Source organism: Balaenoptera physalus, assembly GCF_965194825.1.
Source record: "Balaenoptera physalus genome assembly, chromosome: 13".
In the NCBI taxonomy this organism is placed as follows: domain Eukaryota; kingdom Metazoa; phylum Chordata; class Mammalia; order Artiodactyla; family Balaenopteridae; genus Balaenoptera; species Balaenoptera physalus.
The window spans coordinates 7,407,040-7,430,494 of record NC_138892.1 but is presented as its reverse complement, the minus strand read 5'-3'; the positions used below and the strand labels follow the sequence as shown (position 1 = coordinate 7,430,494).

General features: G+C 52.3%; 2 protein-coding genes across 9 annotated transcripts in view; both read left to right on the top strand.

Moving 5' to 3' along the window:
• The window catches only part of MEI1 (meiotic double-stranded break formation protein 1), a 67,058-nt gene extending 62,545 nt beyond the window's left edge, over positions 1 to 4,513 (top strand). Inside the window, exons 27-31 of the mRNA XM_082420757.1 lie at positions 1,363 to 1,444; positions 2,045 to 2,151; positions 3,099 to 3,230; positions 3,421 to 3,533; positions 4,322 to 4,513. Coding sequence (XP_082276883.1) covers positions 1,363 to 1,444; positions 2,045 to 2,151; positions 3,099 to 3,230; positions 3,421 to 3,533; positions 4,322 to 4,367 — 480 coding nt within the window. The 3' untranslated portion in view covers positions 4,368 to 4,513. The remainder of the gene's footprint in view (positions 1 to 1,362; positions 1,445 to 2,044; positions 2,152 to 3,098; positions 3,231 to 3,420; positions 3,534 to 4,321) is intronic.
• A 194-nt stretch (positions 4,514 to 4,707) lies between these two features.
• Positions 4,708 to 22,580, top strand: CCDC134 (coiled-coil domain containing 134). Of its 8 annotated transcripts, none has more exons than XM_082420711.1 (8): positions 4,714 to 5,891; positions 7,532 to 7,650; positions 8,352 to 8,473; positions 9,057 to 9,141; positions 10,963 to 11,144; positions 11,424 to 11,495; positions 12,330 to 12,390; positions 20,063 to 22,580. In XM_082420711.1, the coding sequence occupies exons 2-8, from the start codon at positions 7,548 to 7,550 to the stop codon at positions 20,077 to 20,079; spliced, it is 642 nt and encodes a 213-aa protein (XP_082276837.1). In that variant the 5' UTR covers positions 4,714 to 5,891; positions 7,532 to 7,547; the 3' UTR covers positions 20,080 to 22,580. The 8 variants fall into 8 exon arrangements, with proteins under 8 accessions (XP_082276840.1, XP_082276837.1, XP_082276839.1 ...); XM_082420708.1 differs by lacking the exon at positions 12,330 to 12,390 and adding an exon at positions 6,282 to 6,369 and having other exon boundaries at positions 4,726 to 5,887; XM_082420709.1 differs by lacking the exon at positions 12,330 to 12,390 and adding an exon at positions 6,282 to 6,369 and having other exon boundaries at positions 4,726 to 5,891.
• The last annotated feature ends 875 nt before the right edge of the window (positions 22,581 to 23,455 follow it).

The following is a 23,455-nucleotide window of genomic DNA, read 5'->3' as shown; positions in this document are numbered from 1 at the left end:
TAATCACAGGAGTCACATCTGGGAGCAAAGGTCATGGGACCATCTTAAATGCCTACCACATATGGTAAGTGCATGTTTAACTTTATAAGAAACCATCAGACTGGGACTTCCCTGGTGGCACAGTGGTTGGGAATCCTCCTGCCAATGCAGGGGACACGGGTTCGATCCTTGGTCCGGGAAGAACAACATGCCATGGAGAACAGAGCCTGTGCACCACAGCTGCTGAGGCTGAGCTCTAGAGCCTGTGAGCCACAACTACTGAGCCCGCGTGCCACAACTACTGAAGCCTGCGTGCCTAGAGCCCGTGCTCTGTAACAAGAGAAGCCTTGGGGCTTCCCTGGTGGCGCAGTGGTTGAGAGTCTGCCTGCCAATTCAGGGGACACGGGTTCGAGCCCTGGTCTGGGAAGATACCACATGCCGCGGAGCAACTAGGCCCATGAGCCACAGCTACTGAGCCTGCGCATCTGGAGCTTGTGCTCTGCCACAAGAGAGGCCGCGAGGCTGCGACAGTGAGAGGCCCGCGCACTGCGTTGAAGAGTGGCCCCCGCTCACCGCAACTAGAGAAAGCCCTAGCATAGAAAACGAAGACCCAACACAGCCAAAAATAAATTAAAAAAAAAAAAAAAAAAAAGAGAAGCCACCACAATGAGAAGCCTGTGCACCGCAATGAGGAGTGGCCCCTGCTCGTTGCAACTGGAGAAAGCCCGTGTGCAGCAACGATGACCAAATGTAGCCAAAAAAGTAAATAAATAAATAATTAAAACAAAACAAAACAAAACAACATCAGACTGTTTTCCAAAGTGGCTGCACCATGTTTCCTTCCCATCAGGAGTGCACGAGAGTTCCAGTTGCTTCACATTCTTGCCAACACTTGGTACTGTCAGTCAGTTTTAGCTGTTGATGAGTGTGTAGTGGTATCTCAAGGTGGTTTTAATTTGCATCTCCCTAACCCTAAGTTCTTTTCTTATGCTTATTAGAGCATAAAATTTTGTTTGATGAAAGGTTCTGCTGCTTTAAAAAAAGATTTACATGCACTGGCTTAGATAAACTGTGTGGCTCTTACAGAATCTGTAATCTGTGAATCTCTTAATGGGGCCCAGGGCCCATCCTTTTCTGAAGCAAAACAGTCTCTCAAATGTAGGTAAATCATCAGTATAAGCACTGTGCTTTGTGTGTGGGTGAGAGATGAAACCAACAAACATTTCTTGATTATCTACAGAGCCACAATCCCAAATCTGAAATTCTGAAATCTAAATTGTTTTGAAAACCAAATGTTTTTTTCTTGGTTGGCACCAAAATCCACTGGTAGCAAAACCTGACGTGAACTTCTGTGGGTTTTTTGTTTTTGTTGTTTTCTTGCAGAAGGACCCTCTGTTGTCCCATGCCTGTGTCGGCTGCCTGGAGGCTTTGCTTGACTACCTGCATGCCCGGAGTCCAGACATCGGTAGAAACCCTCCCCATTCTCTGATGTTCCCATGGGGGAGACTGGAGGGGGCCAGCACCTGCCACCCTCCCACCCCAGACTCCCATCCTCTGTTCTGTGATTCACACTCATTTTTTTTGGCGGAGCCACGTGGCTTGCAGGATCTCAGTTCCCCAACCAGGAATTGAACCCAGGCCATGGCAGTGAAAGCCCAGAATCCTAACCATTAGGCCACCAGGGAGCTCCCTGATTCACACTCATTTTGTCTAATTCTTTTAACAATACTGCAAGGTACTGCCATGCCCATCATACAGATGAGGACACTGAGGTTCAGGGAGGTTAAGCAACTTGCCCCAACCAAGGTCACATAGCTCTTAAGTGGCAGAGCTCTTCCTGTTGCCTGCCTCCCACAATAGTGGGATATGTGGTCTCCCTGTGCCAGGCAGCATGGGTGGATAGAAGCCGAGGAGAAAGAAACCCCCTGGGGTCAGCTTGTCCAATGCCCTGCCTTTGCTGAGCAACCCTTTTTTGAGCCAATAGGAGAAAGTTTTCTTTAGCAATGTTCCAAGGCCTTTGGAAAAGCAGCATTAACAACGCACGGTTGACTGGTGTTTCCCATAGCACTCCATGTGGCCTCCCAGCCCTGGAATCGGTTTTTGCTATTTACCCTCCTGGATGCTGGAGAGAATTCCTTCCTCAGAGCTGAGCTCTTGAGGCTCATGACCCTGGTAAGTGCAGAAAGGATGGTCCTGTGGTCTGAAGAATGTCATCCTCCAAGAAGGTAGAGGAGCTGGATGAGCCTTCACCCTACAAGAAGCCTGCCTAGAGAATTCCTCTGAATGCCCACATCTCCTCTGCCCAGACTACCCAGACATTCTTTCTCATTCACTCATGAAACATTGACCAGGGCCTGCCCACCACCTGCCAGATCCTGTGCTAGGTACCAAAGACGTCAGTGAGCCAAATGTTCTGCCTTAAAGGTCCCTCAGTCTAGAGAAGGAGGTAGACAAGGAAATTAATAGTTAAAATATGATGTTATTAATGGAAGAGTAGAAGATAATGCTAAGTGCCTAGAACATGGTAAGTGCCCACTGAATAAACAAGGCAGCGAGCCTGTGAATGATAGTGAAGTGGATCAATGAATAAATCAATGGTTGGTGTAGGAACCCAGAGAAAAGAGTAATTGCTTCTGCCAGAGCTGGGAGGGAGAAGTGAGTAAGAATATAGTAAGCACCCAGTTAATGCCTGTATTTCTTTAATAAAATGAAAACACTCAGCAGTGAAGGTAACATTTTAGCTGAGGCTTGAAGGATTAATAGGCAAAGAGAAGGAAAAGTATTGCAGGTACAGTATTGAAGTGAGGACAGCAAGTATATGAGCATGTGGTGGTGTGTCTGGGTAACCACACATAGTCTAGTGTGAGGGGCAGGGTGGGAGTGGGGGACTGAAGGGGTCAGCAGAGCAAACTCTCAGGGTCTTGCAATCCTCATTACCTCACTTTCCTGTGACACAACCCCACCCCTGCCTACCAACACTGAGCTCTTGAAGGCAGAGTTCTGTGGGCTTCAGATCCATGCCCCCAGCCCAGTGCTGAGCCCAGCAGGGCACAGCAAATATCTGTGAATGAAGGAGATGCCGAATCACTACATGTCTGGGGCTTCTCTCCCTGAGCCAGTTTGTGCGGTTCCGGAGCAGCAGCATCCTCTCTCGTGAAGAGGTGGGCCACGTTCTGCAAGGCTCAGCTTTGGCTGACCTCTCTACCCTCTCCAGCACCACACTCCAGGCTCTGCGTGGCTTCTTCCTGCAGGTGGGTGGGAAGGGGATGCTATTTAGCCACTGTGAGGCCAGACCCTCCATACCGTCTTCCCTGTAGAGGCGGGGAGCTCTAGCCATAGCAGCCAATGGGAGGTCAGGAGTGCAGGGGGTGGAGGGTAGACAGGGCTTCTATGGAGTGGGCACTAAGAAAGCCTGTCTTCCCCACCCTCTTCTCCCCCCAGGTCCAGAGCATGGGCCTCCTGGCTGATCATCGCATGGCCCAGACCCTGCAGGCCTCCTTGGAGGGTCTTTCCCCCAGGGCCTCCACTGCCCAGCCGCCCCTACAGGACATGATGTATCCTTTCTTGCATCTGGGAGCTTTGGCCTGGGCAAGGTCACCCAGGCAATGGGAAGCTATAGCGTCATGCTTCAGGATAGAGAGTTGCACTGTCTACAGCCCCGTCTTCTAAGGCAAGCAGGGGTCAGTGAGAATAACAGTGGTAGCAATGACAATGACTTGCTCTGTTTATTAAGTTCCTACCCAGGGCCAGTCATGTTACATGCACTGTATCTAATCCTCACAGTAGCTAGGAGTGTTAACACAGTTGTACCGTAGCTCAGAGAGGTTAAATGACAGGCCCAGAATCACACAGTGATAGCATCAGGATTTGACCCCAGACATGACCATCTCCAAGTCATATCACCAAACTCAGAAGGGAGCTAGTCCTTCCCCAGGAGCTTTGGAGAAAGTTGCCCAAGCCCGGTTGGCACAGACGCTGCCCTAAGCACAACATGGTGGGGGAGGGTGCTGGGTGACTGGCACGTCCCTGAGAAAGCCTGGGGCTGTGGGCAGTGCTCACCGGCCTTCTGAGGGGTCGTTGTGGTGCTCCAGAGACACTGTGGTCTGGAGGTGTGTGTGTGGCCTCCCTGGCTCTCCTCCTAACCCTTCCCATGGAACCGTTCCCTGATGTATAGCAACTACGTAGCCCAGGTGTTCAGGTCTCAATTTTAGAATCCATCCCACTCTTGTCAGGTGCACCTCTGCTCTTGTCTGACTGTTTTTGCCTTTTTGGGCCCTGGAAGTGTGGTTCTCCCATGGCTGGCCCCACTTCTCTGCTGTTCTCCTCTCATGTTTGCTGCCAGCTGCCTGGGAGGAGTGGCTGTATCCCTATCCCACATCAGAGACTGACCCTCAGGACCTGAAGGCCCAGAAACAGAACTGAGACCTGGAGAAGACAAAGTCAGGGCACGGTGGTTTGGGGGAAATGGATGACAACTGCAGCCGTTCATCTGGAGCCATTTACTCCATTGTTGAAATAGAATCAGGAAATAGTGATATACTCATATGCCTGTGTGGGCTCTCCAAAAACATTTCACTTTGGACTTATCTTGGCTCCCTCCAGCTGGTTCCTCAGGATGGATGGCCTCCTCAGGGAGAGATGGGGAGGGATTTGTTCTGCTAACGCCAGCTGGTTACCTCAGTTGAAAACGTCAGTCAAGCCATCCTTGGGGCAGAAGGGGCAGAGAAAGGCCATGTGTTTGGTGCTGCTGTGGTCCAAGTGCTCTGGGAAGTACTTTATCTGCTGCTTCACCTCAGGTGAAAGTGGAGAGAGGTACAATTTCCAGGCAAGGAAGGTGAGCAGGTCAAAACCTTCTCAGCCTTCCTAGCTGAGGGAAACTGCCCTAGCTCAGCTCTTCCCTGGCTAGAGTAGGTCCCCTGTGTTCCTTTCTCTCCCGGCCCTCCTCAGAGCGTGTATTTGTGCACACACGTAGGCAGTTCTTTCAATGTCTGCCCTCCACAACTGCCCGCGCGTGTTCTGAGCTCAGCTCACCAGGGCCTTTAACTCCCTTCCCGCCTGTCTGCCAGGGCCCCGTGCCTGTAACTGGCTAGACCTTGGGTCTGGCTGGACTGACCCTACGCAAAACTGGGCTGCACTCCGTCCTAATGATAGGACAGGGAAGGACCCCACGAACTTGGGTTAGAACTTGGTGGATCCGAGGGGCGAGCAGGGTATGCCCCAACTCTGCACTGCACGTTACTTAAAAACAAAAAAGTGTTAGCCACGACCCACTAAACTGATCTTGACAACTGCAGTTTAAAAAACACTCAGCTGGTACCTCCCTAGTGGTCCAGTGTCTAAGACTCCCCACTCCCAATGCAGGGCGCCGGGGTTTGATCCCTGGTCAGGGAAGTAGATTCTCACATGCCGCAACTAAAGATCCCGCATGCAGCAAGGAAGATCCCGCGCGCCGCAGCTAAAACCCGGTGCAGCCAAATAAATATTAAAAAAAAAAAAACACTCAGCTAATGAAACAGTTTCGGGGAGGGCGCCCGGCCGGCAGGGGTTAGGGCCTCATTATTGCTGACGCGTCCTTCACTTTAGACACACACCGCAGGCTGACTATTTCCTCCAACCCGACCTTAACGCGGCAAGTGCGCAAGCCGCCACGCAGGGTGGGCGGGACCGAACTCCCACGGAGCTCGGGCAGGGCTAGCGCCGGAGCCTACTGGGCGGGGCCGGAAGTTAGGTCAAAGAGCTGCCGTCGCGGCCCACGATCTTTGGGCGGGGGCGGCGCGGTGGGCGGGGCGGCGCTCGGCAGTTCCTGCTGGCTGCTCTGGGACGCTGAGGTTCCGCGCCTCTGCCGGTCGTCTGCGGACCCTCGAGGCGAGGTGCACGCTGACTCCTGTCCGCCCGCCCGCCCGGCCTGGTAGGTGGGGGCGGGGGTGCCGGGCAGGCAGGCTCCCGTTGGGGGCGGGGGTGGGACCGAGGGCCCAGAACTGGCTGCACAGGGTGGGGGTTGGGATTCGCGGACCCGGACGGCTCTCCTCGTTAGAAAGACTTTCTCTTCCCGGAGCTCTAAAGGCTAGGGGCAGCGACCCTGGTCTCCGAGCCCGGTTTGCCGGCTCAGGATTCACCACCAAGCCACCTCTGCAGAATGGCCTCGGAGTCAGTCGCAAGCCCAGCCGGGAAGAGCTCTGGGGACTCATGGGGCAGGGAGCGGGATTGAGAGGCGGATAAGTGGGAGTAACAGTAGAGACAGCAGGATCTGCCCCACGCAGTCCGCTTTTTCGGCTTTCTTTTCCCACTTCTTCCTGCTTCAGTCATTACCGGCTGTCTGATTTCCCCTGACCCCAAGTTCTGCCTTAACCAGTGTTTGGTTCCCTTGAGTCTGGAGCGTGACGGTGGAAGGTAAGGGTTCTGGGTGAGCTTGAACTATTTCTTCCCATTCTCTAGGCTTCAGTTGTCTCATCAGCATGGGGTGGGGGCGGTTCTCTGGTTGATCTGTGTGGGGTCTCACTGTCAATAACTGAGCATCTCTAGGACATACCTAGGTGCCCTAGTAGAACAGTGGCCAGCTCTGAGATAGCCTGTGCTCATTAAGACTCTTGGTTTAGCCTGAGAATCCATGAGTGACTTTGGGCAGTCACCTCATTTTTCTGTGCTTTGGTCTCCACGTGGGTACAATTGGGCAGCTATCATCTGAGTAAAGGCTGCTTCTGACTACTGTATTTAATATTGCACTTTGCTGACTCCCTCTCATCTTTCTGTGCTTGTTCTACAACTTTATTGGTTGTCTCTTAACCCTACTAGAGATGAAAGTACCAGTGTGCAGGGAATTTTGTTTGTCACTGCCATATTCCCGGCTCTGGAACAGTGCTTAGAACCTGACAGGTACTCAGTAGGCAATTGGAGAATGTTGCCTAGATAGGAACAGGTGTTGCTTGTGGTGCCTGTGGTTCCTAAGAGAATAACAGCCGTCTTATCCCAAGACTGTCTTGCCTCCCTTCCCACCCTGCACCCCTTCTTCCTTTCTGATGACAGAAGTCAGGAAAGGTGGGAAACCCCAGAAGTTTCACATCTCTGACTGCCTGGGCCTCCTGAGAGGCCAGGATGGGGGAATTGAGAAGCAATAATATTGACCAGGCCCTCCTTCCTCAGGCACAGTGCCTCACCCAGCCTTCTGTCTCTGCAACAGGGAGATGACTTCCTTATCCGCATTTTGCAGTGAGGAAGATGAAGCTCAGAGAGGCTGAGCAATTTGCCCGAGGTGCCGAAGTCAGGCAGAGCCAGAGCTCCAGTGCAGGGTTCCAGGCGTTGATCCCTGTTCTCTAAGCATCCCTGCCTTGCTGACTTTATCTTTCTCCCTCCCTCCTATCATCCCATGTCTTTATTTTGTGTCTGTTGGTCACTGGCCCTGGGCTGGGAACTGGGGCTCCAGGGCTTCCCAAAGCTGGGTTCTTGATATTTGGAGGCTGTGTCATGTTAGGGGAAGTTGCTGTTCAACTCACTTTCTGTTTCATATAACACCAAGCTCTGGGTCTCACCTTCTTTCTCTGGGTTACTCCCCTAGCTCCAGAGTCTTGGATATGGACCTTCTTCAGTTCCTGGCCTTCCTCTCTGTCCTGCTACTGTCTGGGACAGGAGTCACAGACACCCTGAGGACCTCCCTGGACCCGAGCCTGGAGATCTGTATCCTTTGGGGTTGGAGGTGTTTTTGAGGGGTCTATAAATGAGGTTTCTCTATACCCACAACCCCTTGGGAGATTCCAGGGATGGAGCAGACCCCCCTAATAGGAACAGGAGAGAAAAAGTAAGGTGCTCTAACCAGACCTTGATCAAGTCAGTTCTGTTCTGAACCGCAGTTTCCCCATATGTTAAATTGAGAAGGCAAGGCATATATCTCAGAGCCATGAGGACTCTGAGGATTGTACGTGTGCCTCGTTCTTTTAGGGTGAGACCCTGGCCGGAGACCAAGCCCTGGCATACTGGGCTGCCTACCCAAGGGCTGGGTCTTGAAAGAATAGAAACTCATAGAGAAGGGTGGGGGGCACCCCAGGCAGAGTGTACAGTGTGAGCAGAGGGGCAGAGGTTCTGGGAGCAGTGAGTGGCTGTGGGAGATTGGGGAAAGACCTTGGGGAGGGGAGGGCAGGAGCGAGGTCCTGAGGATTGTATTCAGGTTGTCGGGTGTGGAATCCTCTGAAGTGGATGAGTGATACATTGCAGGATTCATATGCTTCTCAGAGAGTTTATTCGTTCCCTGGGGAGTCCCAGGCATGCACATCTATGCCCCTGGCAGAGCCTTGCTGGCCAGGGTGGACCCTCTCGATCGGAACCACTGGATTATCCAGGCAGGAGAACTGGTGCCAGTTCCTTAACTTAATGCTGCTCAGACAAGAAGATGTTTGAGGTGAAGCGGCGGGAGCAGCTGTTGGCGCTGAAAAACCTAGCACAGCTGAACGATGTCCACCAGCAGTACAAGATCCTTGATGTCATGCTCAAGGGGCTCTTTAAGGTGCATGCAGGCAGCGGGCAGCTCATGGCAGGCCTGGTCTTTGATCTGGGCACTGATGGATGCGTAGGAGTTCCCCAAGGGGATGGTGTTCAATGAGGCGGAAGCGCATGCACAGAAACATTTTTTTTTGTAATTAATTTATTTTTATTATTTATTTATTTATTTTTTGGTATGTTGGGTCTTCGTTGCTATGCGCGGGCTTTCTCTAGTTGCAGCGAGCGGGGGCTACTCTTCATTGCGGTGCGCGGGCTTCTCATTGCGGTGGCTTCTCTTGTTGTGGAGCACGGGCTCTAGGCGCGTGGGCTTCAGTAGTTGTGGCATGAGGGCTCAGTAGCTGTGGCTCGCGGGCTCTAGAGCGCAGGCTCAGTAGTTATGGTGCACGGGCTTAGTTGCTCCGTGGCATGTGGGATCTTCCCGGACCAGAGCTCGAACCCATGTCCCCTGCATTGGCAGGCGGATTCTTAACCACTACGCCACCAGGGAAGCCCCTCAGAAGATTTGAAGTAGGGTTGAAGTAAATGGGGCTGGGGCCCGTCTGGGAAGACCTTTTCAAAACCACTCAGCCCAGGTGGGGTTCCCTCAGGTGCTGGAGGACTCCCGGACAGTGCTCACTGCTGCAGATGTGCTCCCAGATGGGCCCTTCCCCCAGGACGAGAAACTGAAGGATGGTATGGTCTTCCCAATCTCGCCCTCTCCTCTTCCCCCCTCCATCCTTGATCTTCTCTAGCTGCTCCTTCCCTCTTGTTCTTGTCACTCTTTTTTCTCTCTCTGGAAGTACCCTCTTGTGGCACCTTCCAAGGAGTCTCTTTGGGTGGTTGGGCACTTAGTATATGATTCTCCGAGTGTTTCTCGGCTCGTTTCAGAGCCAGTTTCCGTGTCCCTGACACAGATATATTCTGTCATGTGGTTAGGTGTTTGAGCCGGGGGAATTAGGGAGGAGCCTTTGCCCACTTCCACTCCAGAAATCCTTGCCTTCACCACCCTGACCCTCCTGGTAGAGATGGCAAGGGTTGTTCCCATTTATAGGAGAAAAAACTGAGGCCTGTTGAAGTGACTGGCCCATGGGAGCAGTTACCATCACTCTTTACTACTGTTCTAAAAGCCTCAACCCCCTTAAATCCTTTTTGAGACAAGGTGAGACCAACATAGATAAATAAAAGAATATTTTGAATCCCTTCATTTCCTCTTCCAAGAATTTCTCTCCAGTGGTAATTTCTCCCCATTAACTGGTTACATTCTAACAGTAGAGTTTGTTAGGTCACACTGTCTGAGACAGGAAGAAGGAGCTTTTACATATTGAATGTTGGGCACATTACAAATATCATCTCTGATCTCCACTATAACTGAGGAAGGCACTATTACCTCCAGTTTCCACATGAAAGAGGACAGGTGGTTTGCCTGGCTCTTACCTGTAAACCAAGCGAACTCCTGAGTTCTTTGCGGTTCAAGAATGTTCTGAAGTCCGGGGGTCCCTGCCCCACTTGTCTCAGACCCAACCTGGCATATCTTTGTAGGAGTCCGCTTATCTCTGTGTGGCCTGGCCAGTGCTGGTGAGGGCTGCCTGGGCCGTATCTATAGGGGTCACTCAAACAGGGGCTACCGCCAGGGCTGGGTGTATAGTTACTATTCTTCATGCTAGCCTGGGTCAGGGGACCTGCCACCATAATGGACACTAAACTCAGTCTAAACTGATTTGTTGACTAGAGGAAAGATATTGGTGGGAAAACTGACCAAATTCAAATTAGGTCTATGGATTGATTAATAGTATTGTATCAATGTTAATTTCCCGGTTTAGATAGTTGTGCAATGGTTATATAAGATGATAACATTAGAGGAAGCCCAGTGAAGGAATTTTGTGGTGTATTATGTAAGTCTAAAATTATTTCAAAATAAGAACTTAAGCATTTAAAATAAAATAAAATTAGGCATATACTAAAAAGAAAACAAACCCTGATGTGTTCCCTGGCCATCCTAACAGAACTGACCCCTCACAGACACTGTAGTTGTGTTAACACCAGGGCCCAGCTCTGGACATTAGGATACCAAGTTGGGGAGGTTAGGCCCAGCGAAGCCTCATGGGATGCATATGCCTCCTTTTGCAAAATGACACCCACCTCTCTGGTCCCCATGGCAAACGAGTCTTCTGAGCTGTGAGATACAGGGGAAAGAGCATGTCCTTTGGAGTCAGACAGCCCTGGGTTTGCAGCCCAGGTTTGCTACTCACGAGCCGTCAGCTTCAGTTTCCCATGTGAGAAATGGGAATAGCAGACACATCTCCCTCTAAAGGTGGTTTTGATGATTCAGTGACCTGGTAGACATAAAGCCCTTAGCATGCACTGTACATGTGGTCAGCAGCCTGTGGGCCTCAGGCACCATTCCCCTTCTCTGATTAGTGGGCTTGCCTCTGTTCTCTGGAGGGTGCGTAGGGCTGGCCAGGAGGGCTGTAGAAGGGCATCTCCCCTGGCCACTCATCAGGGTCCTTTCACCAGCTTTCTCCCAAGTGGTGGAGAACACGGCCTTCTTCGGTGATGTGGTGCTGCGCTTCCCAAGAATCGTGCACCACTGCTTTGACCACAACTCCAACTGGAACCTCCTCATCCGCTGGGGCATCAGCTTCTGCAACCAGTCGGGCGTCTTTGACCAGGGCCCCCACTCGCCCATCCTCAGCCTGGTAAGGACTGGGGCGGAGGAGGTCCGGGAGCCCTCTGTCTGGTGGTACGCTGTGAGCCACACGTCTGCCTTTAGTGAGGCCTGAATGTCAGCCATTGGTTGTTTTGTCTGTGATAAGCCTTGGGCCACCTTGAGGTGCCCTTTCATGGGGTTCTATGCTGACCTGGGTCCCTAGGGGTCACCACCTGGCCCACATCTGTTCAGGCCTCGGAGGGAGTGGCCCTCGGGTGAGCAGGAGGCAGGAGAAGGCAGAGGATGACTAGCTTTTCCTCATCCACAGATGGCCCAGGAGCTGGGAATCAGCGAGAAAGACTCTGACTTCCAGAACCCATTTAAAGTAGACCACACAGAGGTGAGCTGCTGGGACCTGTGGCCATGTCTGCTTGGCCTCTGCTGAGCCCTGGGAGGCCAGGGCCTGCAGGGGCTGGGGCACCTAGAGTGGAGTGTGAAGGCTTTGGACTTGGAGCCAGAAGTGCCTGGGTCTGGGCCTGAGTATCACTCGCTCACTGGTACCTTCGGGCAAGCTGCTGGCCCTGTCTTAGCCTCAGCTCCCTGTCTGTCCGTGCGGTGTGGACCTCAGTCCATAGCCAGTCAGAGGCTATGAACACATCCATCCCAGTGCACGGTAGGCCCTGTTCCCATCAGGCGAATGTCAGGGAAGCCATGGGAGGTCAGGCCATGCTTCTCTGCCCTTGAGCCTCTGAGCACCCAGCCAGGCTTCTGTCCCACATTCCTGCACATGTTCTCCTCCTAGGGGTTGAGGTGGGCTCTGAGAGCTGGAGGCTGCAGGGGAAGCACGACAGATACTGACACACGGTAGAGGGGAGGAAGAGATCAGAGGTGGCAGGGCAGGGCCAGAGCAGCAGGGAGGAAGGGCCGAAGCACTGTACTCCTCAAATCACAAGCTCCCCTCAGGTGTAGGGAGGGACCTCTGAAGGTTTAGGATTTTGCTGCTGTTTCATGGATGCTGACAGGTTAGAGACATCAGAGTTTATTGCAGCAAAAGCAGTTGCTGTTGGCCTGGTCATGTGGGTTTCCCTTATTCCCCAAGTCCCAGGAGGGTGACACAGAGGGGCCCAGGCAAATGCCATGCATGCAGTGGGTTTACATCAAGTCTAGGAGCACCAAGCTTGGGAAATTCACCACCTTTATAATGAACAGAAGCAAACCAAGTCTTTGTTTGCAGGCAGGTATCACCTCATCCTTCATGGTTGCTTTCTGCAAACACAACCTGAGAAATGGCCCAGGTACAGAGTGGTCCGGTGTACCAGCAAGAATGTGCAGGGCGATGGAGATTGCCTCCCCATAGTCCATCCATCAGCCCTGCGTGTCTTGGCTTAACTCACATTTCTACGTGAATGTCCTATTCCATGATTGATCTGATCAGTGGAGACTAGGACCACATTTGTTCAGCTTGTCTCAGACTGCTCTCAGTAGGGCTCTAAGCAGCAGGATGTGGCCACGTGCAGTGTTGGTCTCAGCCATGTGCTCCAGGGTCCTGGGCTTAGCCAGCTCTGGTAAGTCCTGTGGGGGCGGGGGCAGTAGGTCTTACATTAGAAACTCAGCGTGCGGTCTAAGACCAATCTATCATCTGTTACCACCCATACAAGGGTTTAGACTGAGCTGCTCATCTTTGATGTCATTGCCAGTGATTACAGGGGCCACTAGATAGACCCAAAGCAACACTTATCCCCAGTGGAGAGGCATTCTGTGGCCCACTGTCTCCTACATGTGACCACTTGATTTGGGTCACCACTGCATTGTTTGGCTGAGCCCTGGAGGCAGTGTTGCTGCTGAGTTGCAGCCTCAGTTGCCCTACATGGCACAACCGGGCTCGCTCAGGGGTCAGGAGAAGCAGGTGGATGTGTGTGTCAGGTTGAAGCAAGGTTGTACTGGTCTGTGTGTCTGCACGGGGTTACTTTGGGAGCTGCCTTTGATGGTATCAGGCACAGCAGAATAGTTCAGGACTGACTGCGTCGATGGGAATATTCCTGTCACGTGGTTGAGAATGACACACTGGACAGCTGGTCTGACTCTCAACTGCAGCTGCCGCTTGGCTGGGGTGGACCCTAGGATTGTTTTACCAGGCGGCAGTGCTGGATCTAAAGGACAAAGAGGGTTAATTGTTCCACACACCTCCTGGGATCTAAGGCACTCCCTCCCCAGATTATTGGTACAAAATCAACATGTCACATCCCAGGACCTATAATTTCACTTTTCTCCAATTATTCCCTACTTTCACCTAGACTTTTTGTTCAGAAGGGTCAGATGTGAGTGGGACAAGGGCATTTTTGCAAGATTTCCACAGACACATATCTCCCATCTTGGCCCACAGGGGGACTTGGCAAGGAGCGTACCCAACCAAGTGGTCATTATTCTTTCTTTTTTTTTTTTTTTTTTTTTGGCTGTGCCACGCAGCATGCAGGATCTTAGTTCCCCAACCAGGGATCGAACCCGTGCCCCCTGCAGTGGAAGCGTGGAGTCTTAACCACTGGACCGCCAGGGAAGGTCCCCCAAGTGGTCATTATTCTAATGATCTTGGGCCATACTATTCCAACCAGGGACTCTAAGTAGCTGAACCAGAAATACAGAGTCCTCTGCTTTGTGTCAGTCCATGGTGGTGAGTGTGTTGCCACATTTAGTACAATGATGCATGCAGGTGGCAGTGCCAGTCAACTGGGCTGTGTAGGCTTGATCAGCCTTTTGATTCTGGTTGGTCTCATCAGAGAATTGGCTATGAGCATCTAAGCGAGTGACCCAGACTGTCCCGTTGTCAACCACAGTTTGTTTCCACAGTTCATGGCCCTCAAGAGGGATGGCCACCTTTGATCTGCCAGTTTGTAGCCTGCTCATCTGGCAGACCAGATGCTCGGACACTGACAACGGTCAGTAAGAATACAACATGCCTGGTCGTTAGGAATATTGTCTAGGCAGGAGTGACGGCTTTTAATTCAGGTTGTTGTCTTACTAGCCTTTATGGCAGTTGGTCTTCCAGTGTCGTCCCTGGGGCTAGATGGCTGCTGCTGCCCATGGTCACCTGTGCCGAGGGTTCCCAGAGCCGCCCCAAGGTTGATGATTCGCTAGGAGGACTCACAGGACTCAGTGTGTACTTGTACTCGAGGCTATGATTTATTACAGTGAAAGGATCCACAGTAAAATCAGCAAAGGGAGAATGCTCCTTGGGTGAAGTCTAAGGGAAACCAGACACAAGCTTCCAAGAGTCTCTCCCAGTGAAGTCACACAGGACACAATTTATTCCCCCAGCAACAGGTTATAAAAATATGTGTGAAAAGTTGTCTATCAGGAGAGCCTGTTAAAGACTCAGCGCCCAGAGTTTTTACTGGGAACTGGTCACGTAGGCACCCTCTGCCGAGCACATACCAAAATTCCAGACTCCAGAAGGAAAGTGGGTGTTTAGCATAAACCACATTTTTGCACAGTTTAGGTGCAGTGAGCCACTCTTATCAGTTAGGGTGATGGGAATCTCTCCCAGAAACCAAGTTCCCAGACACCAGCCAAGGACCAGCCTTGGAAGCAGGCCTTCTAAAAGATAGCAGTGAGGCCGGCTATGTTAACTCTTCTGCACAGCACCATTAGCTCTTAATTTAGGCAAACAATCAGAGGACAGGCCTGCGTTTTCAGAGGAACCTCTGACTCGAGGGCCCTGTTGAACTAGTGGCTTTGCTTCAGGTGACAGAGTGGGGGATATGGTTTTCCACACTAGCGTAGCTGCCTCCCCTTCATGTAAAACCAAGATGACACATCCTTCAAGGTTGCTTGCTGCAGTCACAACCCTGATAAATGGCCTGGGTAAGAACAGTCAGGGCTGGGTTCTTGGTGTACGCGGCAAGAACATGCAGGGATGCTCAAGGCCATGGCAGATTGCCTTTCCCAATGAGGGGGCTCCCATGGAGATGCTTTTTTTGCTGTGTCACTGGCTCTCCTTGCCCTGCAGATCATGAATGCCTCGCATACATGAGGAGGGTGAGAGCATGGGGCACAGAGAGAATGGGCTCCAGGATAGATGTAATTTAGCTTCATCATAATGTGCTCTGCTTGGGCGTACCGCAGAAGCAACATACTTTCCTTTTATTGGCTGGGGACGGTCCCAAGGTTTTACTCACTTTTTGGTATCCCGTGTGGACCTGTCCACCAGCAACAGCCCAGGTTTGCTCCGCTCACCTTGGGCACTCTCTCCATACCAGTGGGTGTTCTGGGAGTTCCCTCCTACTACATACCCATCACTAGAGCCAACTTGTATCAGGCTTCGTGCTGGCCACTGTCCCAGTCCAGAGGGAGCTGGCCCTCTCCCTGCTCTGAAGATGCTCACCGTCTGTTGGGGAAGGTAGCAGAGAAACACAGTCCCAATGTAGCATGATCTCTGTACCAGTGCAAGAGGGAAGGACCCATGCGAGGGAGCCTATGGAAGTAGGGGGCGGAGGCGCTGGGATAAGTAAGAAGTGCCGGGTTGACCAGCTCAGGGAAGACCTTCCCAGGCAGAGGGACCAGCTTGCATAAAGGCTCAGAGGCATAGCACATGCATTTGTTCAACGTTTAGTGAGCATCTACTGAATCCCAGCCACTAGAGAAGCATTCTAGCTCTGCCCTCCTGGGAATGGCATTCTAGTTGGAGGAGATAGACAGTCAATAAAAAATATATGATAGGTGGTGATAAGGGCTACGGAGAAAAAAAGCAGAGGAACATGGTTAAGGAATTCCAGGGATAACGTGGGAATACAGTTGCTATTTCACATGACTTCGACACAGAAGATTCTTACTGCAAAGACGTGAAACAGCAAGGGAGCCAGCTCTGTCTCTGGGGGAAGAACATTCCAGGCTGAAGGAGCAGCAAGTGCAAAGGCCCTGAATTGGAAGCATATTTGGAAGGGTGGGGAGTGTGAGAGGGGGTGAGGTCAGAGTTGTAGGCCAGAGCACAGGACCCTTGCATGTCTTCTCAAGGGCTTTGGCTCCAAGACACATAGGAGCAGGGTGAGGGTCTCTGACTTAACCTTTTAAAGGATCAGCCTGGCTGCTGTGTGGAGAATAGTGAGGGGGACCAGGGAGGAGATGGATACTGGTAAGGAGGGTGCTGCGCTTGTCTATTTGGGAGTTAACGGTGGCTTGACCCAGGGTGACAACAGTGGCGCTGGCGAGGAATGGTGAGATTTTGGTTCTGTTTTGAAGGCAGAGCCAATAAAATTCACTAAGGAAGCAGATCTGGAGTGAAAGAGCTGCATTAAGGATGACTCGACGATTTTTTACCTGAGTGTGTGGAAGAATGGGGCTGCCATTTCTAAAATGGGCAAACTGGTGGGACAAGGCCGAGGGCTGGATCGGGGATCAAGACCTCGTTTCTGGACCTGATGGGCATCTGAATGAAGATGTCAAGGAGGCGACTGGGTGTATGACTGGATTTCAGGGGAGAGCTTAAAGCTAGAGCTACAAATGTGAGAGTAGCAGAAGGGCAGGGCAGATAGAGCAGTGGTCTGAGGCCTGAGGCCTGAGATGTGCCTGCACTTAGAGATGGGAGAATGAGGAGGAACTAGCAAAGCACCCCAAGACGGATCAGTCAGTGCTAATGTAGCAAACCCAAGAGGGAATCATTTCCCAGAGGCCATGTGAGGAAAGTGACAGGAAGTGATCTTCCTGTCAGATGCCGCTGGAGGGTCAAGGAAGATGCGGCTGAGAATCAGCCACTGGATTTAGCAGCCTGGAGACGTGCCATCAGAGATCTCAGTAAAAGCTGTTTTGGTTGAGTGGTGGGGACAAAAGACTGAGTTTGGAGAAAATGAGAGGAAAGGAAGTGGACGCATCCTATCAAGTACAGGTGACGCTTTTGAAGAGTTTTTCTTTTTTTTTAATGTTTCAGGTGTACAGCATAGTGATTCACTTTTTTTTAAAATTTATTTTATTTATTTTTATTTTTGGCTGTGTTGGGTCTTTGTTGCTGCATGCGGGCTTTCTGTAGTTGCGGCGAGCAGGGGCTACGCTTGGTTGCAGTGCGCAGGCTTCTCACGACGGTAGCTTCTCTTGTTGCAGATCATGGGCTCTAGGCATGCGGGCTTCAGTAGTTGTGGCACGCGGGCTCTAGAGCACAGGCTCAGTAGTTGTGGCGCACGGGCCTAGTTGTTCCACGGCATGTGGGATCTTCCCGGACCAGGGCTCGAACCTGCGTCCCCTGCATTGTCAGGTGGATTCTTAACCACTGTGCCACCAGAGAAGCCTGTGATTCAGTATTTTTACAGACTATACTCCATTAAAAGTTATTACAAGATGATGCCTATAATTCCCGATGTTGTACAGTATATCCTTGTAGCTTATCATAAAGGTTTTGTTTTCAAGGGGAGCAGATCAACGGGAGACTAGCTGGAGGAGGGTGTGGTTTCCAGGGGAAATTTTAGTGGGATGGGAGAGACTACAGCACGTTTGCATGTTGATGGGACCACCCCCCCCCCCCCCCCCCCACCTATTAGGGAGGAAGAACCGATGGTGCAGGGGTAGGAGAGTTGCTGGAGCCTCATCCCTGAGGAAGGGAGGGGGGAGAGGAGAGCTGGTGCCCGGGGGGAGGCGTGGCCTAGCCTGGAAGAGCAGTGTGGGCACAGCAGCAAGTGGGTTGGTGGGTATGGTGGTGGGAGCTTGCGGAAGTTGTCTTCTGAGTGTTTCCATCCTCTTTGGAACGGGAAGCAAGGTCATGGGCTGCGAGTGAGGAGGGGAGGAGTGATGGAGGTTCGAGGACAAGGTGTGTCTAGGAGAGCAGGAGAGTGAGTAGAGCAGGGAAACATTCTGGATTGTCAGGCAGCACGAAGGGTCCACTCGAGGTTAGCATCAGAATTTAAAGTAGGCATTAGCCAGGCCTAGCGGGGAGGAGATCCAGGAAAGGGATAGGCATTGTTTCTCTTCTGACCCACCTAGCTGGTGGGGCCAGGATCTCTTGACTTGTCCTTCCCCAAGCCAGAGCCAAGAGTGTGGAGTCCTCTGTGGCTTGAGGAGTCTCCCAGCTCCTCCTTCCTCCCAAGAGGATCAGAATTAACTTGTAGGGATAGGAGGCAGAGTGTGATAGGGAAAGCACTGGTCAGGGAAGTGGGAGGCCTGGGGGCTAGCCCCAGTTGGGACTAGCTGTGTGACTTGAGCAGATCACTTACCCTCTCTGGGCTGCACTTCTCTGACTTCACCCCATCTTCCAGACTTGTGGTTCAGTCTAACATGGTAGGTGGATTACTCCACAAGGTGGAGCCCCTAATTTGTTTTTAACGTCTACCTTGATCAAACATTTATCAGATTTATCGTATGAACAAATAAAATGGGTGTATTTCACAACAAAGTTACCTGAGCCTTGGGTACTATTGTATCTCATATTCTAACGTGATTCATTCATTCATTTAAAAAATACATGCTAAGTACCATCTATAAGCCCGGCAGGCCCTGCACTGGGGGCTTGTGGCTCAGTGAGCAGCATCCGACACGATCCGCCTGTCCTCGTGGAGAGTGTGGTCCAGTGGGGGCAACAGGCACGAAGCAGGTGGTCACAGAGGCAGGTGGTGGCAGGGGAGAAGCACTGAGAAGGAAGCAGAGGAGGCAGCCCCAGCCGGGAGCCAGGGCAGGTCCCCAAGGACGGTGACAGCTGAGCTGGAGCTAATGTGGCAGAGGGGGTGGGGGCTGGGAAGAGCCACAGCACGTGCAGAGGCCTGGAAGTGGGAGCCAAGGAACCCAGGGACCAGAAGTGAGGGAGGAGGAGAGGGGGGCAGGGTGGACCTGCAGATGCAGCTGTGTGGAACCTTGTCCTGAGAGTAATGGAGAGTCGTGGAAGGGTTTAAGCAGGAGTCAGACTTACATTTTGAAAATAGCTAACTGCAGTGAGGAGAATGGCTTAAGAGGGACCAAATTGGGCGTGGAAAGACCCTGGGAGATGTCCAGATTTATCAGGAGGGTGGTGGGGGAGGTGATGGGGGTAGCAGTAGGATAGGCGAGACAGAGAGCAGTAGACGGGTTTGAGACTTAGGGGGTAAAATGGGCCAGGCCTTGGCAATGGACTGTGAGGGGTAGGGGTGGGGGTGGGGGGAATGCTTGGTCTCTGCCCTACTTGCCTCGACCGGGTTGTGGGGCACTGCTGTTCATGAGGACAGAGACTCTGGAAGGGGACTGGGTTTTGGGGAGATGGAGCCATGCTGGGCTTGGGGCACGTTTGCACATTAGTGGAGGTGTCAGACAGGCATTTAGATAGGGAGATGCACATTTGAGTGGTAGCTGACCATAGAGGTGGAACGGAAGCCCTGGGTTCAGATGAGCGGTCTGGAGAGTGGGGGAAGAAGAGCAGAGGGCCTGGGGATGACCCCGGCTGAAGGCCTCATCCTCCTCCTACCCAGCTCGCCTTGTGTTTCCATCTCCTCCCTGGATACCACCGTGTATCCACTGTGGAAGCCACGAGCCTGGGCACCACTGTCATCTTCTTTCCACCTCTTTCAGGGTCTGCCAGTTTAACCTGGCCCACCTGCTTCCCGTACACTCCCTTGCCTAGATGTAGCAACTCGTTCGCAAGTGGCAGGACCCCTGTTGTCTTACTCTTGCTGGCTGCCATCTCCTCCTCAGGGTTCTGGGGGTCTGCGGTGGTCTTCTGCACTCAGCCCCTTCACCCTGAGTGGAGTCTTTCTGTTGTTTCTCAGATGCACCATGCAGGTTCAGCACCCGTCCCTCTGCCTGGAATGTCCTCTTCCCTCGTCCTGTTTGCTTGGCAAGCTCCTGCTTATCTTCCAAGACCCGCTCAGCAGTTTCCCCAAGCCCATTTAACTATCTCCATGTCTGCAGGCTTCCCGAGGGCAGGGCCTGTGTCTAAGTGACCTTCCTGTCCCCACAGCGGCCTAGCTCAGAGGCAACTCTTTGCTGCCAGCAGACTTAATCAGACCACTCTGCTCTTCCCCTCAGTTCATCACCAGCACTGACCCTTTCCAGAAGGCCCTGAGAGGAGAGGAGAAACGCCGGAAGAAAGAGGAGAAGCGGAAAGAGATCCGAAAAGGCCCTCGGATCTCAAGATCCCAGTCCGAGTTATAGCCCTGGAGCAGCCCAGGGCTCAAGGGGCCAGGAGGAGGCCAGTCGGGAGGAAGAGGAGAATGCAGCGGTATGACTGGTGGTGAGAGCTGGCCCCTGTGAGAGGGGAGGCCGAGTTTCCTCAGCCCCCTGGAGCTGGCTCTGAGCCCCAGCTGCAGGGACTGGGCCGCAGAGGGCTGCATTTCTTCCCAGGGACCTCCCTGGAGGGGTGCCAAGGGAGCCTTCAGAGGGCGCTATACTGCAGACCTAACCCTGTAGAGACGCTGTGGGGAGCAGGAGGGATCCTGGGCTGGACTCTCCCACTGGGTTAGGACCGCTGGCCAGCTGGCTGCTGCCCTTCCTGGGGAGGCAGCAGAACTGGGCTCTGAGCCGTGTGTGGAGGTGTCATGCCTGCTGCTGGCCCCACTGTGTCACTGTGTTGCCTGGCACAGTTATCCCCTGCAGAGACAATAAAAGCCAGCAAATGCTCTTGGCTAACAGGTTGGTTTGGGCCCCAGGGAGCTGTGAGCCTCTCAGTGGGGCAGGTGAGAGGGGCCTGGGTCGGGGTATAGGGGACCCTGAGATGTAGAGACCACCTTAGAGGATATTCCTCCTCCTCAGAGGAGCCTCAAGCCCTGGCGGGGCAGCAAAGCAGGGGCTTGGCTTTGACCTCCAGTTCCCTTCTCAGCACTGTCATGGACAAGGGATCCGTGTTGAGAAGGGACCAGAAGTATCCTGGGAGGGTGTTTAGCCCAAGACAGCCTTGGAACAGCATGATCTCTGTCCTCAGATATCCAGGGACAGTCATCGAGCAGGCTCGGGGAAGAATCAACTTGTCCTCTCTGGCAGCTCAGGGAGACCGTAGCCTGCGGGTGGGGGCCCTTGGGGGACAGGCTGCAGCTCTGCAGGAGGCTGTGCTTTGTAATGGTAGGGCTGCTCCGAGCTGGATTGATCAGACAGCAAGCTCCCTGTGTCAGGAGGTGTGTAAGAAAAGCCCAGGGCCATGGAGCAGGGAAGCTGCAGAGGGAGTTAGGCCCTGACTGGGCAGCCGCCCTTGTCATATCCCTTCCAGGCAGAGAAGGGAGGGGCTCTGGGGGGAATTCTAGCTCTGTCTCTTTGACTTTGCCAAGCCAGGGGAGAGACACACAACTATCCCCAACCCTCTACCACTAACAGTGCCCAAGGGAGACCCAGAGTCTTAGCCCATCAGACTTGCTGAGTGACCCTGGCCCACCCCTTCCCTGTGCTGTGGCTTCATTGGTGTAATGAATTTGATAATGTCTGAACCCTCTGCCCAGCCCTAAACTGCTTCTCTGAGGTTTGGGCCTGGCTTCTCAGTGACAAGAGCCCTTCTCTGATGGTTCTTCGGTCGTCCCGTGGATTTGCTGAGCACCCGCTGCGTGCACAGCCAAAGAGAGGAGCCCAGCCTTAACTTGTGTTCCCCTCTGTCCCATTTAGCATCTTTATCCTCCTGGGTTCTTCCTTCTACACCTTCACTTCTCACCATCTTGGTTGATCCCTTCCTCTCCACCCTCCAGTGGGCCCAAGTTTTCCCATCTGACACCTTCAGAGGTACAAACAGAACCACTCTGCTCTCCTCCCTGGGCAGCTCCAGCTGGGAGCTATGGGAACAGCTGCAGGGTGGGAGGCACTGTGCCCATTTACCTGACCTCCTGGTACTCAGGTAGCCCTCTGCAGAGGGTTACTGAGGCTCTGGGACGGGAAAGCATTGGACCAAAGTGAAAGTGAGTCATATGATATGCCAGCAGACAGTCACCCCCCACTGTGGGGAGCCCTGTGAGAGCCACTGAATGGTGGAGTTGCAGGTGGCACTGTCCAGCTCAGTGCCTCGTCCAGAGCAAGGCAGCAGGATTTGGTTTTCTGTTTCAGGGTGAGACTAGTATAATCTCTACCAACACTCCTGCATGTAAACAATGAAAAGAACTTTCTTGTCTTTTTTCCCCCCAAATAAGGTACTTTATTTATTATGTTATACATGTTAATTATAAAAAGTAATTTAAGTAATACTGAAATACCAAGAAGAAAGTAAAATTCACCCTAAATCCCACCATTCCCATAACCATCACTGACACTCAGCTCTCGGGCCTCCCATCCTTTCTGTCCTTCATGTGACACACAGATCACATGTAACTTTTCAGTTACAGTAGCTACCTTGTATGGGCACTGTGTGTCAGGACTTATTCCAAGTGCTGGCTTGCATCAGCTCCTTCTGCCTCGGGGCCTTTGTCCATGTTGTGTGTTCCCCTAGCTATGCCAGATGCAGTTCTCTCCTCATAATTTTAGGTTTTGTCTTAAATATCAATGTCTGTTTTCTTCACCAGACTGGAAGCTCTCAGAGGGCAGGAACTGTCTCTTTGCCTGCCACAGAAATGTTCAATAAATATTGTCAAATGAGTGTGCAGATGATCTCACTTAATCTTCACCACTACAAGGGTGCACTGTTCCCCCCGTTTTAGAGATGAAAAAACTGAGAAAAAAAAAGAACAGTTATTTAACCAGCCCAAAGTCACACGGTTTGTAAGTGAATCCACATGGCTGCTTCCACCCAGTCTTTGAACTCTTAAGTCTTGACCACAAAGCAACTGCTACCTCTCACAGACTAGCAGGAAACATAGTGTTCCCTTTTAACAATATATCGTGGAAGTCTTTGTCAACAGGTATATTCATCAAGTCCTTATTGGACTTCCCAATTTTTCCCTGTTACAGCGGACTCTGATGAGCTCGTTTGAGGGCGCACTTCTCTGAGCACTCATACGTTTATTCCTTAGTATAAATTCCTAGAAACCTGCACAGTTGTTTACATCGTGACCAGCTGCAACACTGGAAGTGCGGTGGCTGAAGGAGTGGGAATCCGTGGGTGGGTTGCGCCTCAGAATCCCTGCGGAACTTTGTCAAGATGTCGTGCTCGGAACCCACCTCAGAATACTTGTGGTGGTTCCGGGCACTGGCATTATTTTAAAGGACTGCAGGAGATTGAGGAACCCGGGGTGAGACAGCTGGAGTAAGCGCGTGGTCGCGGCAGGTGCAAGGGCGCAGAGTTTGTAAAATACGCTCCGTACTTGGGCAGTTCGCGAGCCTCGGTAGCCGCCTTTGTAAGGGGCTTGGGAGGAACGTTAAATGAAAGATCTCCATACTCCTCCTGGCCCCAGTACTGGGGTCCAGTTTTGATTCTACCCGCCTCCCAAGCGAGCTGGGGGGCGGGGGGGGACAGCTGGGACGATGACGTAATGTGCTCAAGACTTACTCTGGGGGCGCCCAGCGGGCGGGGGG

What these genes read in the sequence shown, in the direction of transcription:
- CCDC134 (XM_082420708.1), top strand. Translation starts at nt 7,548, where the DNA reads ATGGACCTTCTTCAGTTCCTGGCCTTCCTCTCTGTCCTGCTACTGTCT. An exon ending in GGACCCGAGCCTGGAGATCT is followed by an intron (nt 7,651 to 8,351) that starts GTATCCTTTGGG and finishes AATGCTGCTCAG; the next exon opens with ACAAGAAGATGTTTGAGGTG. An exon ending in ACTCGCCCATCCTCAGCCTG is followed by an intron (nt 11,145 to 11,423) that starts GTAAGGACTGGG and finishes CCTCATCCACAG; the next exon opens with ATGGCCCAGGAGCTGGGAAT.